This window comes from Mastacembelus armatus, chromosome 20 (assembly GCF_900324485.2).
Source record: "Mastacembelus armatus chromosome 20, fMasArm1.2, whole genome shotgun sequence".
In the NCBI taxonomy this organism is placed as follows: domain Eukaryota; kingdom Metazoa; phylum Chordata; class Actinopteri; order Synbranchiformes; family Mastacembelidae; genus Mastacembelus; species Mastacembelus armatus.
The window spans coordinates 2,687,943-2,700,547 of record NC_046652.1 but is presented as its reverse complement, the minus strand read 5'-3'; the positions used below and the strand labels follow the sequence as shown (position 1 = coordinate 2,700,547).

Sequence of the window (12,605 nt, the reverse complement as noted above, 5' to 3'; positions counted from 1 at the left end):
TTCTACTGGTTAGTTCCATTTTAACTAATTTAAGGTTGAGTTTAGATTTTAAAACAAAATACTTGGGTTTTGATTTAACTCAATTACAAAATAGTCATCATTAATCAAATGTCTTTTTGGTAAACAGTGGGCCTTTTTTATTTAACCTCTGTGAATTTCTACACCAGATTCAGGTCCCTCCATCAAAGACAAGTACGTCACAGCTCTGTACTTCACCTTCAGCAGTCTGACCAGTGTGGGATTTGGAAATGTTTCTCCAAACACCAACTCTGAGAAGATCTTCTCAATCTGTGTCATGCTCATTGGGTGTAAGTGTTAATGTTATAATACAAGTAACTATTGTTTGACTCCATAAAGTATTTTAAAAAACATAGTGAAATGCAGTTCAGTATACTAACTACAGTAATACTGCCAACTGTAAAGCATATACTCAGGATGATCCTCTAAGATTTGCTTGGCTGGAAAAACTACATTTGTAGTCAGTGAATGGTCATAAAGCTGTTGTCCTGTTTGTTAGTGGCTGTTAGGACATGGAAATGTAAAACATCACTTGCAATAATGGCAAGAAATCTCAAGTGCTCCTGATTATTTCTTTTACAGTAAAATAAAAAAAGATATGTGAGTTGAGTATGACTGAACTTTGTTGAGGATACTACTGAATTTTATTCAGAGTTGCACAACAACAAAATGTGTGGAAGTAATATTTGAGATAAATCATACACTTATTGAGCACTTCTGCAGACTCTAGTCAGCACAACAGGGATTACATAGGGTGTTGTTCACCTCTAAAACACATCGCAAAACGTTTCTCCTTTCCTCATACACTATTCTTGTAATACTTACAGCATCTGGACAAATCCATCAGTCATATTTTCATCACAAAAGTATATCACCAGACGATTATTTACAAAGATCCATCAGCAAGGACTGCAATATCCTCTCTTATCTTAAGTGTCTTTCTCCAGAGTAATTATCTCTACAAACCACTCGATGACAAAATTGAAATTACAGTTAAAAGCAGAAGCAAGGCCCAAAATGATAAATTATATATTATCTTCATAGGACACAACAGCTACCAGACTCTCAGTTTAGAGAGGGGTGACTTAACATTGTTTTTTTGTTTGTTTGTGTGTCACTGCTTTCATGTTAAAAAAAAACTAATTATTAGGCCATCTGAGCTTCCTATCTCTTCTTTTCTTCGTGTCTTTTCTTTACCTTTCTCCACTCGCAGCATTGTTTTTATTTTTTAATATTCAGCTGTATCACCAAAGGGTGTTGAGCTTAATGATATATTTCTCTTTGTTTGGACTGAACAGTCATCATTTCAACATGTCTCACCCTCTCTCTTCTCTGACCTCCAGCCCTGATGTACGCCAGTATCTTTGGGAACGTGTCAGCCATCATCCAGCGGCTGTACTCAGGGACGGCCCGCTACCACACTCAGATGCTGAGAGTCAGGGAGTTCATTCGTTTTCACCAGATACCCAACCCACTCAGACAGAGACTGGAGGAGTATTTCCAACATGCCTGGTCCTACACTAATGGCATTGACATGAATGCTGTGAGTACTGATCTTCATCCACCTAGATCCAGTGTGTTCATGTTAATGAATGAGTGTTGCACATGAATACATACACAAAGGCTAGAGGAGTATTTTGAGCCTGCATTTCACATTAATAGGATGATTGGAAGGCTATTTCTGAGCATGCATGGTCCAACATCATCAAATTAAATAGGCATGATGTATAATTAATATACACACACTTCCAAATAGACAGATCAGCATATTTGCAATATGCACATACCACACAGATGTGTTTGCTGATATGCACGAAGGCTCATACACTCTTTCTCTGCACATATGTACAGTACACATATATACGTGTTTTGCACACAGATTATACAAAACATGCATGACTAATTTTAAACATTTAAATGTACTAGCTGCCATATAAGGCAAATGCATTAATTCCTTTCCCAGTAGGAGAAACATACACAGACATGAACAGACAAAAGGAATCACATCAAAATATCTACTTTATCCTCAACTATTCATTTGATGAGGCAAATTGACTCAGAACTCCAGGTGTTTTTTAATTACTATTTTTACTGCATTGCAATCTGTTTTATAATCTGAGCTCAAAAGTACACTTTACTAAAAATATCTTTGCTCATAACTTCAGGGAGCATTTCTACAACATGAATTCTTTTAATGTTGCCAGGCAGAGCATAATCTATACCTGGTTGTTGTTTGGGAAGCCTTACAAAAGTGCAGAGGGACTGTGTTTGGGTGCAAAGCCTCAATATAAGCACCATCACTGAAATCATGTTTAATTTCACTGTAGGTGAGCCACTGAAGTAGAGAGGAAACAAATTTGATGGGGATGTATAGGAACATGTTTAGCAGCGTCACCTCTCTCGTCTTCTCTCATGTTGCTCTCTTAAGGCCCCAGTGGTAGGCGGTGTGGTGAGCAGACTGGATTAGAGAGTGTTTACTGTAATGAATATTATGATTCCCTGCCACTGGGGCTGATTCAGTGAGGTACAAACTCATTCATTCATGAAGATGGCGAGAATAATAATGCAACACTGATGAGAAATGAATGCAGAGGGAGTGTTGTGATGAGAGCATACAGAAAGAAAAACAAAAACCTTAAAAAGTAAATTAAAACCATAACTTTGTGGGGGACGTGGTGGAACAGTGTTCAGCACTGTGTGGACTTTGCATGTTCTCCCCATGTACATGTGGGTTTTTCCGGGCACTTCCCGTAATTTTCTGTAGACGTGAATGTTTGTCTATGTCACCAGGTTATTCCCTGCTTCTCACATAATGTCATCTGGGATCAGTTCCAGCCCCCACCCCCAATGCTCTACAGGATGAGTGCTATATAGATTATAGATGGATCGATGTTCATTTATAGAACTGACCATAAAAATCCCATGTCCCATGAGGGATAGTAAAGAAGGCAATAAAGATACTAAACGCTCCACTTTTCATTATTGCTTTCAAAGCATCTGTAATCTGTCACATTTATTTGCCATTAGTATTATTTACTGAACTAAATGTATCATAGTCAAATGCTGCTAATAGAATGAACCATTACTGATGTAGCCTCAGTCAGTTTATACTGATGTAACCTTATTTCAATCAGCTCATACTGTCTCTGAAATTTTATTCTTTCTTTCTATGATGTGTTTTGGCCCTTTTTCACATCTACTGTACATATTTCCTTATTTTCCTTTCCTTCCCTTCTCTGTACCTCACTCCTTCATTGTCCTTATCTGTCTTTCCTCTGTTTGCTTCCTTTTTCCCTTGCTCCCTCTCCCCAGGTGCTGAAAGGTTTCCCAGAGTGTCTCCAAGCAGATATCTGCCTCCATCTGAACCGGACATTGCTGCAAAACTGCAAGGCTTTTAAAGGCTCCACGAAAGGTTGCCTGAGAGCATTGGCCATGAAGTTCAAGACCACCCACGCACCCCCAGGTGACACACTGGTTCACGCTGGGGATGTCCTCACTGCCCTCTACTTTATATCCAGAGGATCCATTGAGATACTGAGAGGAGACGTGGTGGTAGCTATCTTGGGTAAATTTTGTTTCAAAGTTTTCAGTTCCTCTTCATGTTTTCCGCACTGCATTCACCATCTTATCCCTGCCCCCCTTCTTTAATCTTATTAGAAAGTAAGTTAATATAAAGAAAACACAATTATCACATTTGCAATTTCTACATTAGCTTGTTGCACCATCTGCTGGTGAGGTTAACATCTTACCACTAATAGTTGCCTCAGGATAACATAAAGTTGCACCTGGATATGAAGTTTCATACACATTTCAGCAAAGGATTCGCGTTGACACTAAATTACCTCTAGATCTCATTCTATTGTCATATATAATATTTGGATCTTAATGGCACAGCATTTCAATAGTATAATGTATTCCAGGTCCTGGTATCCTGAATATGTGATTCAGACAAATGTGTGAATATTTCCTTACAAGTAAAAGTCCTGCATAGTCCTACATAAAGGTTAGGCTCAGAATCATTCGAGTATGCTCTCTAAACATTTTTTGATAAGTGCGAAGTGAGTGTAGGACTTTTCTACTCCCCATACCAACCTTGGAAATTCCCACCCTTAATACTCCTATGCTGGAAAAATTCAAGGACACAACACACAACTTTAGTTTTCAAATATATTTAATCAAGTGAAACATCCAAGTAATTACTTTCCACCGATGCTTTTATTGATAAAGACTTTTTTTCTCTTCTCCTTCACCAGGGAAGAATGACATCTTTGGTGAGCCTATCAACCTGTATGCCCAACCAGGTAAATCTAATGCTGATGTGAGGGCTCTAACCTACTGTGACCTCCATAAAATCTTAAGAGAAGATGTTCTGGAGGTGCTGGACATGTATCCGGAGTTTGCAGACCACTTCTGGAACAACCTGGAAATCACCTTCAATCTCCGAGATGTGGGTTTACAAAGTCAACTTTGATATAATCTGAAGGTCACAATTAGTGACCGATCCTTAAAAGGCAGAGACAGTTTGAATGAATGTTCCATTTTTCAAACTCCATAGCTAATTTTCCCTCCATCAAGTCAAACCAAACTTTATTTCTATAGCCCAGTGTCTCAAATCACAATTAGGGCTTTACAGCATACGAGATTCTCTGTCCTCAGACTGTCCATCTGTCCATGTACTGAATGTTTCTCTGTGATTTTTGTATGCAAAAATTTTCCTTTAACTTTTTTCAAATCTGCCATCCAGCTGTGTTTCTTTTAATAACTGCATTCAAATGCGGGTCATTTCTCCTTTCAGACCAACATGATCCCAGGTTCTCCAAGCAGTGATGACTCCAACTATGGAGGATTCAATAAATTACGGAGACGCAAGCTATCGTTCCGACGACGTACAGAAAAAGGTAGTCAACCCTTCACAGATCATATTTTGTTGCAAGAACAAGTAATGGCACAGTTTGCACTTTCCTGGTGTTCGGCATATATTGGTCATGAAATGTGATCTTCAAATTTCTAAGTTGATAAAACCCAAACAGTTGTGACCTTTCATGTATTTATTCACCACACCCATTAAAAATAAACGTGATAGTTGAAAAAGTAATGGCAACAGGACATCTGGTGTGAACAGCTCTCTTTAGGTCTTTCCACAGCTTCTCTGTTGGGTTGAGGCCTGGGCTGTGACTGGGCCACTCCAAAAGGTGGGTTTTGTGTCTCTAAAGCCATTCTGTAGTAGATTTATTTCTATGTTTAACATCATTGTCCTGCCGCATCACTCTTCTTCTGAGCTTCAGCTTGCAAACAGCCACCCTGACATTATCTTGTAGAATACCTTGATAAACTTGGGAATTCATTGTCCCCTCCACAATGGCAAGTGGTCCAGGTCCAGAGGCAGCAAAGTAGCTCCCCCCACCATACTTCACTGTTGGGATGATGTTTTCATGTTGGTACATGGTTTTCTTTTTACACCATACGTTGTGCTTTGTGCTCTTCTTAAACACTTCTACGTTTGTTTCATCTGTCCACAAGACATATTCCCAGTAGTGTTGTGTTGTGGAGTGTCAAGGTGGTCTTTGGCAAACTTCAGCTGTGCTGCTTTTTTCTTTGGAGAGCGACATCTTCCTCTGTGGTGTCCTGCCATAGATAACATGCCTGTTCAATGTTTTCTGTATAGTTGACTGATGATCAGAACTGTTCGCCAGCTCCAGTGAATCCTTCAACTCTTTGGTTGTTACTCTAGTTTTATTTTTTTTCTTTTACCTCATTAATCATTCTGCATTGTGTCTTCGGAGGGATCTTGACTCCATTTAGAGACACATCTGTTGTCTGATGAATATCTAAAGTCTTTGAGGTTACTCTGTAGCCCTTTACATGCGCATCAACAACTCTTGATGGAAGGTCTCCTGAGATCTCTTTTTTATGAGGCATGGCTCACATCAGCTGATGCTGAATGTGAATATCACTCTGACACTGTTCAAGTGTTTTTATAAGTCGAGGTATTTCTAAACCACAACTCTAATCACGTTTCATTGATTGGACTCCAAGGTTGCTAACACCTTGACATTACTTTGTATGTTTTATGGATGTATTGAATAAATACATGAAAGACCATGACGCTTTGTGTTTTGTCAGCTTAGTAATATTTGCTCTATTGTGTCTGTTGATATGAGTTTGGGGAAGATCAGATCACATTTTATCACCAATTTATGCAGAAAATCAGGAAATTGCAAACAGTGCCATTACTTTCCTTGCAATTGTAGATCCATGTTTGTCATACAGTTTGAATCAGAGGTTTCGAATAGATAAAACAATGTAACTTCAGTAAATGAAACTTGATGAAGTTTCTTATGGTAATGATATTGTCTTTTAAAAGTTAGATCTTGATCCTGTTGGATTGATCAAACTCGCTATATTTAAACATTCCCTGCATACCTCTGTCCAGATGATGCAGATGCTGGAGAGATTAAAAAGTCACGAAAATCTATGAGGCGGCGGCAGAGGGAGGCAGCACACAACCAAAAACAGGGGGAGACACCTAAAGCTCAGTGGGACGCACATCGAAGCTCAGTGTCTTCTCACTCCAGTGGTGATGAGGTATAACTCCAGTTGTTTACTAAGCACTGAAGTACTTTTTGCACTGAAAGTAAAATTATTTAAATTTCTTCAACTGACTTCTCTTACAGGGTGAGGAGACAGTTGTGAGAGGCCTTGCCCCTCCTCCAGCAGTGTTGGGGAGTCCACAGGTTCAGGCCAGACCTATGAACTTCAGTGAGAATGCTGACGGTGATGGGGATACCAAGACCGGGAACACCTGCAATGCCCTGTCCGGTAAAATAGAAAAAAATAGTGTTCAAATGTCTTCGTAAATTTCACAGTAATGGCTGCTTAATGTTTCGCACGAGTACAAGGATATTTACTCTTTCCTTCTGTACCTGTCTTTTTCTCCCACAGGTGCGTTTTCAGGTGTGTCTAACATCTTTAGTTTCTGGGGTGAGAGTCGGGGAGGTGGTCAGTATCAGGAGGTACCCAGCTGCAGCCTGGCCTCCCCACCATCCCTGAACACACCTCTTCACTGTCTGAGTCGCCAGCAGCGCAACCAGCTGGACACACGCTTGGACCTGCTGCAGAAACAGCTCAACAGGTACAGCTTGCTAAATGTCTGGGTATGTTCTGGTTCATGTGCATATCTGTTGTAGAACCAGTTGTACAAAGACAACATGGAAATCCCCAATAAATCATTGCATCACTTTAAGTCATCTGACAGTCAAAAACTATGTTTTTTACCAGGCTGGCTCAGAAGGAAGACTTTTCTCTATAGTGGAAAAAAATAGTTTTCTACCACTGTTCCATCCAGCCCTGGATACCACTGCTGGACAGAATATATCTGTTAGCTGAAGGGGTGTATGAAGAGGTTTAGAGAGCACCAGGGGAGAACCCCTCCCTTGTATCCTGAAAATATTTGCATAATATTCTCACATGGTAGAGTCTATGTTAGAATCAGCACATCTCTGTGTACAGTCATTTCATATGTGATATATCACACAGCTGTTGTCACAACCATATGTTGTCTTTCATCTTATCAGCAAAAATATTGTCAACTAAGTCACAATACAGCTGAGCACAGAGAGGGGGGACCAGAGGTTTAACAGTGTGCTGCTGAACTGTCTACTTTAAATCAACTCTCAACTTTTTCAGTCACCCTATGTCATTCCTTGTTTTAAGTCTTGTGTAGTAGAAGTGGGTGGTGTGTCACTTTGTGTTTACAGACTGGTGCTGATGTGGGGATGTGATGATCCAATGGAAAACACAACAGGCAATCCTAGAATTTGTATGGGAAACTTAGAAAGGGAACTTTTTTTAGCGCTTTGGCACCACAGTTACTCTACATATACTGTTTTTATGTCTTTAGTGAGCATTCACTGGTTAAATGGCTTCCAGAGTGCAAACTTGTAAACAGAGCAACTATACTGGTGAATATTTGCTCTGCAACATGGAGAAACTGCACAACTGGTCAATGTGAGGTTGAATCACATTCCCATCACTAACAAACTGCTCCAGAGTTTGGGACCAGACTGAGACCACATCCATTAAAGAATCTTGGTGTGGTAGTTTTAGTATGTAACTGAACTGTGATTGCTGTGTTTAGACATGCCCAAATGAACTGCACTGAGGATGGAAACAAGCCATAGATTGATCAAACCCCTAATGACTTTTCTATGTATTAAAAAGAGTTGATCATCTACTACATGCTCTGTGTAGGTTGGAGAGTCGCATGTCAACTGACATTGGAGCTATCATGCAGCTTCTGCAGAGACAGATGGCGCTAGTTCCTCCTGCCTACAGTGCTGTCTCAACACCACCTCAGGTAACAACACATGTATTCTCACACCACGGGGTGTATGTAGAAGAATTGGCATAGTGGCTCAAAACCTTGTGACACCAAGCATCTATCTAGGACCAAGACAATTTATCAGCATGAGGCAAGATGAAAGACCATTGTCTTTTAATATTAGAGACTTGCTCAGGCCATATTAGATAAAAGGCCTCACTTCATGCACAAAATAAGATGTCCAGGACAATACCCAGGAGAAAGGTTGGCTTGCTTCACCTTTGGAGGCAGATACCCTGCTTTCCTTATCACAAGGTAGGCACATGTAGTAACTGAGTTATTGGGAGTTAAAGTCATTACTCAGAGTAGGAGAATACAGTTCCACAATTTTATTAATTTCCAAAAACTGAGTAAAGGTACCAACGGACTTGTTTGGACAGGATATATTCAGGAGATATAGAATGTGGGGTGAATTGCTATGCCTCCAGTAAGGAGATGAACTGCAGCTGGATTTATGACCTTGGAAAATGGGGAACAGCCCAACAAAATGAGGCAGAAGCTTTCTAGGTCATGGGAAGTCTTTGGTGGATATTCCGATTTGCTGCTCAATGTCATACTGTGGAGGAGGTGTCCAGTCTTTGGTGGCTGCTGCCAGGGTACAAGGTGAAGCATAACAACATAGCAACAACATATGAAAGTCTCTAATTCTAAGACAACATGGAGGACAGATAAGTGGGTGGACAAGGTAAGATAGTGTACCCATACTGAACCCAAATTAATCCGTTGGATCATCTGGGAACAGTCTCCAGCTCTTAATCAATGCTCTTTGTCTGCCCATTGGATGGAACCCAGAGGAAAAACTGACACCAGCTGGAGTCTTCAAAACACTTTCAAAAATAAAGAGGTGAACTGATGACCCTGGTCAGTGGCCATGTCCTGTGGTAGGCCATGAGCACAAAACATGGTTCTAGTTTCCTCAGCAGACGGCATCTTGGAAGTAGATAAACCAATAATGAATTCCAGGGACACGTGTGACCAGGGACTTTGCAGGATATTCTAGGGGTAGAAAACCACTACCCTACTACCCTGTCACGTAGTGATGTAAGGTCTTGTGCTGCACAAACCCCATAGTGTCAGCGCGTATGGTGGTATCAGTACCACTGGAGAATGAGGAAAGTAAGCTACCAGGAAAAATGCTCCAGCTGCACAACCTTGTGGTAACATTGCAATATTATGGCTTTTAGCCCAACATCTGATGGTTTTACTACTATACTGAACTTATGGGAAGGATCTAGAATGGTGAGCATAGAAGGAAAGGTGAACCTCTTCTTGGAAAGCCTCAACAGACCATGAGAAACTGACCTATGCAGAAGTTGGAGCTTTGTGAGGAGCTGCAATGCAACTGTACCCAACTGTTATACAAGATGGCTACTTGCCTCAAGTTGCCGGATGCTGGTGGTTGGGTTATTCTGGATGCTGTTCCCATTGTGCTGTTCACCAGAGCTTGGTGCAGGACCTGAAATAAGGAAGAAAATGTATGCCTGCATTTTGGTGTGCTATACGGGGAGAGTTTAACGTTTATTACACAAACAATTGCAGTGGGTTAGATATGCTAAGCAGTTTTATGAATCACGTGAGTAACAGTCTGGTAGTGACAGCCATGCTCAAGGCATGGAAGGAGCAGAGGGAACTGGCTGGAACGTTGCTGGGATCTGGACATTCATCCACTGAAATTGGTTAGCTACCATGTTCTGCAGGTGAGTATGGTGGAAAAGGCCTCCTGTACTCCCATGGAAAGACAAGCAGACAGTTGGAGTTGTCTTAGTTTGTTCTGTAGCCAGATGGTACTCTCTCTAGGCCTTAAATGCACAGTTTAATGTCAAAGAATACAGTTCCACAAGTTTACTTCAGTAAACAGTAATGGTAGGTTCACAGATATAGTCAAACCACATTTAGCAGTGGTTCTTAACAGAATGGCAGTCACTCCAGGAAAAAGTAAAGCAGAGCAGGCAAATGAAAGGTCCAATGACAGGCAAACAAGCAGTCTTAGAAAAAAGATTAGCTAGGTACAGAGACACATAAGACAATCTGGCAGTGAACAGCTGAGAATGATGTAGTATATTTCCAGTGTAGTGATTAGTTTCTCAAATGCATGCGAGCATTAAGGGAAGGTAAGTGTCAGGCGACTGAACTGGACGGAAGCAGCAGTTAATACAGGGCAGGAGAGAATAGCCAGGTTTGGAATGAGGAAGAGTTTGTATATAAATTATATACAATATAATATATATATATAATTATATACAGCTCACATATTTAGTATTCACAGTGCCTATGTATACAAACCATAAGGAATACACTCTATTCTAAGCTCTTTATCATCATGAAACCCAATATACATATACAAAATGATCAGTCATTTTTATGGACAACCATCATAGAAAGAATTATCATGCTTGACATTTTGCTTTGTGAATAATAGTAAGAAGAAATAGCATCATGATACTTGGTCCTTCTGACCTCTCAGTTTCTTTCCTTGCAGATCTTGGATTCCCAGCACTTTGAAGAGTTCCCAGCCAAGCCTCTTGACTCCCTTCAGCACATGGACTCTTCTCTGACCAACCACAACCAGAGTCAACTTGCCCGTCCTGGACTGGACAGCCTTGGGCAGCATCTGGAGCTAGAACTCGAATTGGGCACTAGGGCTGGAGGTCTTTCAGGACCCGTAGCAGTTTCAGGTTTAGGTTTGGAGTTAGAAAGTGGGACAGCAATGGGCTCAAGCTTAGGTGCAGGGTTAGACTTCGGTACAGGGATATACATTGGGCCTGGGTATGGGCCACCAGCTGGATCAGGTGTGTCTTCCCTGGATCTTGGTAACCAAAGGAGGCTGTCCCTCCAAGAACCACAGACACTTTTCGACTCACGGACCCCAGAGAGACACAGCTCCGACCCAGGTGGGAGCTAAAGAAGAAAAGGGAAAGGACAGTGAGATGGAGGGAGAGGGATACAGAAAGAGAACGAGAGCGATGTTTTGTCCTGCCAGTCCTCCTGTTTCCACTGGTCCGTCTGGCACTTCAGGTCAGGAGGCATCCACTATGCCTACCACCAAAAGTCTTTAGGGCACCCAGCTACTGTATCTTCATCATCAACTTCTCAAGTAAGGACACAGCTCAGAGAGCGTGAAGCAGGGCAGGAGGGAAATGAAAGTGTTAAGGCCTCTCTCTTTTTATGCACACCCCCTCCTCATGATACATCTGGAGCATTGTGAACTTCACAACAGTACAACCTTTAACCAAAATGAAAAACAAAGCAGAGAGGAGCTTTTAATGAATATAGTCCAGGTCAACCCAGATCGATCTGGTCTGGACTTTTCAGTTATCCGCTAAGGGTGACACCTAATGTTTAAATGACTGCTAACTTATAGAAGAATCCCTTTACTGCTGTATCCAAGTGTTGGATGACTGTCAGGAACAAACAGAGACAACATCAAATAGAATAATGATGAAACAAGTAGCCATTTACGTCTTGCACTGAAAATCCTATTGAAATAATGATTATTCTATTCTACTATGTGTCCATGGCGCTTCCAATAAACTCAAAACTGGTTGATAAAAAGTAGTGTTAGCTGGCCTAACAGGAAACCCGCTGTCCCACTTTGACATTGGTTCCTTCCTCCTGATGTCCTGCCCCAAAAGGCGGATCTATTGTTCCCCCTCCCTAAAGCACATTGGATTAGGTGGTTTGTATCTCAGGAGTGGGAACATGAAGGTTAAAAGCCATGTACTTTCTTGATGAACATATCAGCTGCCCTGTCATATACATTGTACAGATTTGTGAAGAACACATGGCATGCTTCGTCAATGTCGCAAAACGGTAAACTGGCAAACCTACATGAGAACAATGCACCAAAAACAAAATATTTAAACAAACAGGAAATCCCAGCTAATTTCATGGGCTATGTGTTGTTGTTTTTTTTTTCAGACAAATCAGAAAGTTGTGTTTTATCACACTATGAAGTAACTAAGTCAGCACTGACATGATGCTAGCCTGCTTTGATTTCTAAAATAGAAACAAAGGATGAATGAATGAAGAATGAAGGAATAAAAGATGAGGGATTCTGATTTTTCATAGTTGAATTTGCTACCTCAGATTTCATTGGTCCTTACTTTTTTCACCTGAGAAAAGGCCCAGAATGCTTTTACATTTCGAGTTTGCCAGTTGACAATGACCAGCCGAATGCGCCATTATTCTATGTACAGTACAATATGCA

General features: G+C 40.9%; 1 protein-coding gene across 1 annotated transcript in view; it reads left to right on the top strand.

The window, feature by feature from the left end:
- The window catches only part of kcnh2b (potassium voltage-gated channel, subfamily H (eag-related), member 2b), a 169,517-nt gene extending 157,305 nt beyond the window's left edge, over positions 1 to 12,212 (top strand). The window contains exons 12-21 of the mRNA XM_026292651.1: positions 168 to 308; positions 1,362 to 1,561; positions 3,331 to 3,583; positions 4,272 to 4,465; positions 4,814 to 4,916; positions 6,452 to 6,603; positions 6,693 to 6,837; positions 6,961 to 7,150; positions 8,269 to 8,374; positions 10,878 to 12,212. Coding sequence (XP_026148436.1) covers positions 168 to 308; positions 1,362 to 1,561; positions 3,331 to 3,583; positions 4,272 to 4,465; positions 4,814 to 4,916; positions 6,452 to 6,603; positions 6,693 to 6,837; positions 6,961 to 7,150; positions 8,269 to 8,374; positions 10,878 to 11,300 — 1,907 coding nt within the window. The 3' untranslated portion in view covers positions 11,301 to 12,212. The remainder of the gene's footprint in view (positions 1 to 167; positions 309 to 1,361; positions 1,562 to 3,330; positions 3,584 to 4,271; positions 4,466 to 4,813; positions 4,917 to 6,451; positions 6,604 to 6,692; positions 6,838 to 6,960; positions 7,151 to 8,268; positions 8,375 to 10,877) is intronic.
- Positions 12,213 to 12,605: the final 393 nt, after the last annotated feature.